We start from the raw sequence: 2,319 nt of genomic DNA, 5'->3' as shown, positions 1-2,319 counted from the left end.
AAAGTAGGACACAGCTCAACGTTAAAAGTAGGACACAGCTCAACGTTAAAAGTAGGATATAGCCACACAGCCAGTCCATTTCTCCAGTCGATTCAGTTGATTGAAAGGAAGTTTCCTACCTGACGTATTCTAAAAGTTATCTCTAGAATATATAACGCTAACGCTTGAATTAAGTGAACAAAAGACTGAAACGGATTCTTCGAAGACTGAAACTAATAAGGCAGTTGAGCCTGTCGTAAAGAACGCTGAGGAGGAGATAAAGATTTTAAACGACGAAGAAGATACACACCAAGTTAAACGAAACAATTCAGGAAATAGCACCGAAAGTAAATCGAGAAAATGTCTTCAACGCGGTAACGTCATCACAAAATCCCATGAAATTGTGAAAAGTAAAATTATTCAACAAAACAAAGGTGATCTAGATGATACGTTAGACTCGCTGGTAGACAGTACGGACTTACCTGGTCCAGACAAGACTGAACCCGACAATCATGTAACAAACATCAATATCAACTCTCAAGTTGATGACAAATCTAACATCTTCACAAATAAAAACATTTTCCTCAAGAAAGAAATATGTGAGAAAATCAACAATGTGATAAACAAAAACCATCAATCAAAACTGGAGTTTCTTAATAAAGACATAGGAGTTACGAATGATTGGGTGACTGTGGAATCTATAGACTGCAGATCTGAGGAAGATGTTGTATGCAGAACATTTTCCTCAAGAAAGAAATATGTGAGAAAATCAACAATGTGATAAACAAAAACCATCAATCAAAACTAGAGTTTCTTAATAAAGACATAGGAGTTACGAATGATTGGGTGACTGTGGAATCTATAGACTGCAGATCTGAGGAAGATGTTGTATGCATCTCAAGTAATCCCGAGTCACCGCAAGATAGTTCATTAGAGGATGCTAATATGTTTACTTGTGAACGAGAAAAAATAGGAGAACCAGATGGTAAAGCTGATTCCGACAGCTCTGAACATGCTGAACCGCCTGCTCTACCTAAGATTCCTCCACCATACGAGGATAGTAATGATAAACTAGAACCTAATAAGAACCATGCACCACCTCCTAGATCTTCATTCCTGCACAACAAAAAAGTTGCAAACAATGAAGCTGGCGAACCCAAACCAAAGAGAACATGCTGAACCGCCTGCTCTACCTAAGATTCCTCCACCATACGAGGATAGTAATGATAAACTAGAACATAATAAGAACCATGCACCACCTCCTAGATCTTCATTCCTGCACAACAAAAAAGTTGCAAACAATGAAGCTGGCGAACCCAAACCAAAGATAGGAGTTAAACCTAATGGTCTATTGTTCAGTATACCTCAACAGTTCAGCTCTCCAACCACTAAACTCAATGGATTCCTCAATAACAACAATAAAGATATCAAAATAAACAGTCTAAAAATTCAGTCCAATTACGTCGAATTGAAAAAGAAAAATAGTGACTATGATTTTGTAAACTTTAGTAAGAACGATTTGTATGGTACAAGTGACAATGCAGATAAACTTTCTACAAGTTCCGAAGAATCTCTAAAGTTATACAAAGAGCATAATCTCCCAAGTAGTAGTAACAGTTCTCCGGGGACATATAAGTTTATTGCTGAACCAGATAATATGTATTATACCAAGAACACAAGCAGTAGTCACCCTGATACTGTTCTTCAAAAACAAGATACTATACAAAGAGCATAATCTCCCAAGTAGTAGTAACAGTTCTCCGGGGACGTATAAGTTTATTGCTGAACCAGATAATATGTTTTATACCAAGAACACAAGCAGTAGTCACCCTGATACTGTTCTTCAAAAACAAGATAGAAATATTCTGAGCAATACAACACCACGATCTCGAGCATAATCTCCCAAGTAGTAGTAACGGTTCTCCGGGGACGTATAAGTTTATTGCTGAACCAGATAATATGTATTATACCAAGAACACAAGCAGTAGTCACCCTGATACTGTTCTTCAAAAACAAGATAGAAATATTCTGAGCAATACAACACCACGATCTAATCAAAACAAAGCTGTAGAATCTGAACTGAATGAAATGATAGATTCTAAAATAATATTTGACAAGGAATATGAAAATGTAGTGAAATCATCAACAAGTTCAAGGCTGGAATCCATGGATCTCAAAGATGACAAGAAATTCAGTCAATCGGAACTTCAAGATCATACTGTAGAATCTGAACTGAATGAAATGATAGATTCTAAAATAATTTTTGACAAGGAATATGAAAACGTAGTGAAATCATCAACAAGTTCAAGGCTGGAATCCATGGATCTCAAAGATGACAAG

At 36.5% G+C, this 2,319-nt stretch overlaps 1 protein-coding gene across 1 annotated transcript in view; it reads left to right on the top strand.

Moving 5' to 3' along the window:
• Nucleotides 1-2,288, top strand: part of LOC103521293 — a gene marked incomplete at both ends in the record, with an annotated part of 19,328 nt that extends 17,040 nt beyond the window's left edge. The window contains 3 exons of the mRNA XM_017448770.2: nt 718-1,141; nt 1,302-1,647; nt 1,950-2,288. Coding sequence (XP_017304259.2) covers nt 718-1,141; nt 1,302-1,647; nt 1,950-2,288 — 1,109 coding nt within the window. The remainder of the gene's footprint in view (nt 1-717; nt 1,142-1,301; nt 1,648-1,949) is intronic.
• Nucleotides 2,289-2,319: the final 31 nt, after the last annotated feature.

Source organism: Diaphorina citri, unplaced genomic scaffold, assembly GCF_000475195.1.
Source record: "Diaphorina citri unplaced genomic scaffold, Diaci psyllid genome assembly version 1.1 scaffold4928, whole genome shotgun sequence".
Lineage (NCBI taxonomy): Eukaryota > Metazoa > Arthropoda > Insecta > Hemiptera > Psyllidae > Diaphorina > Diaphorina citri.
Note: the sequence above shows the minus strand (reverse complement) of the source record. Positions and strands in the feature narration are given on the sequence as shown.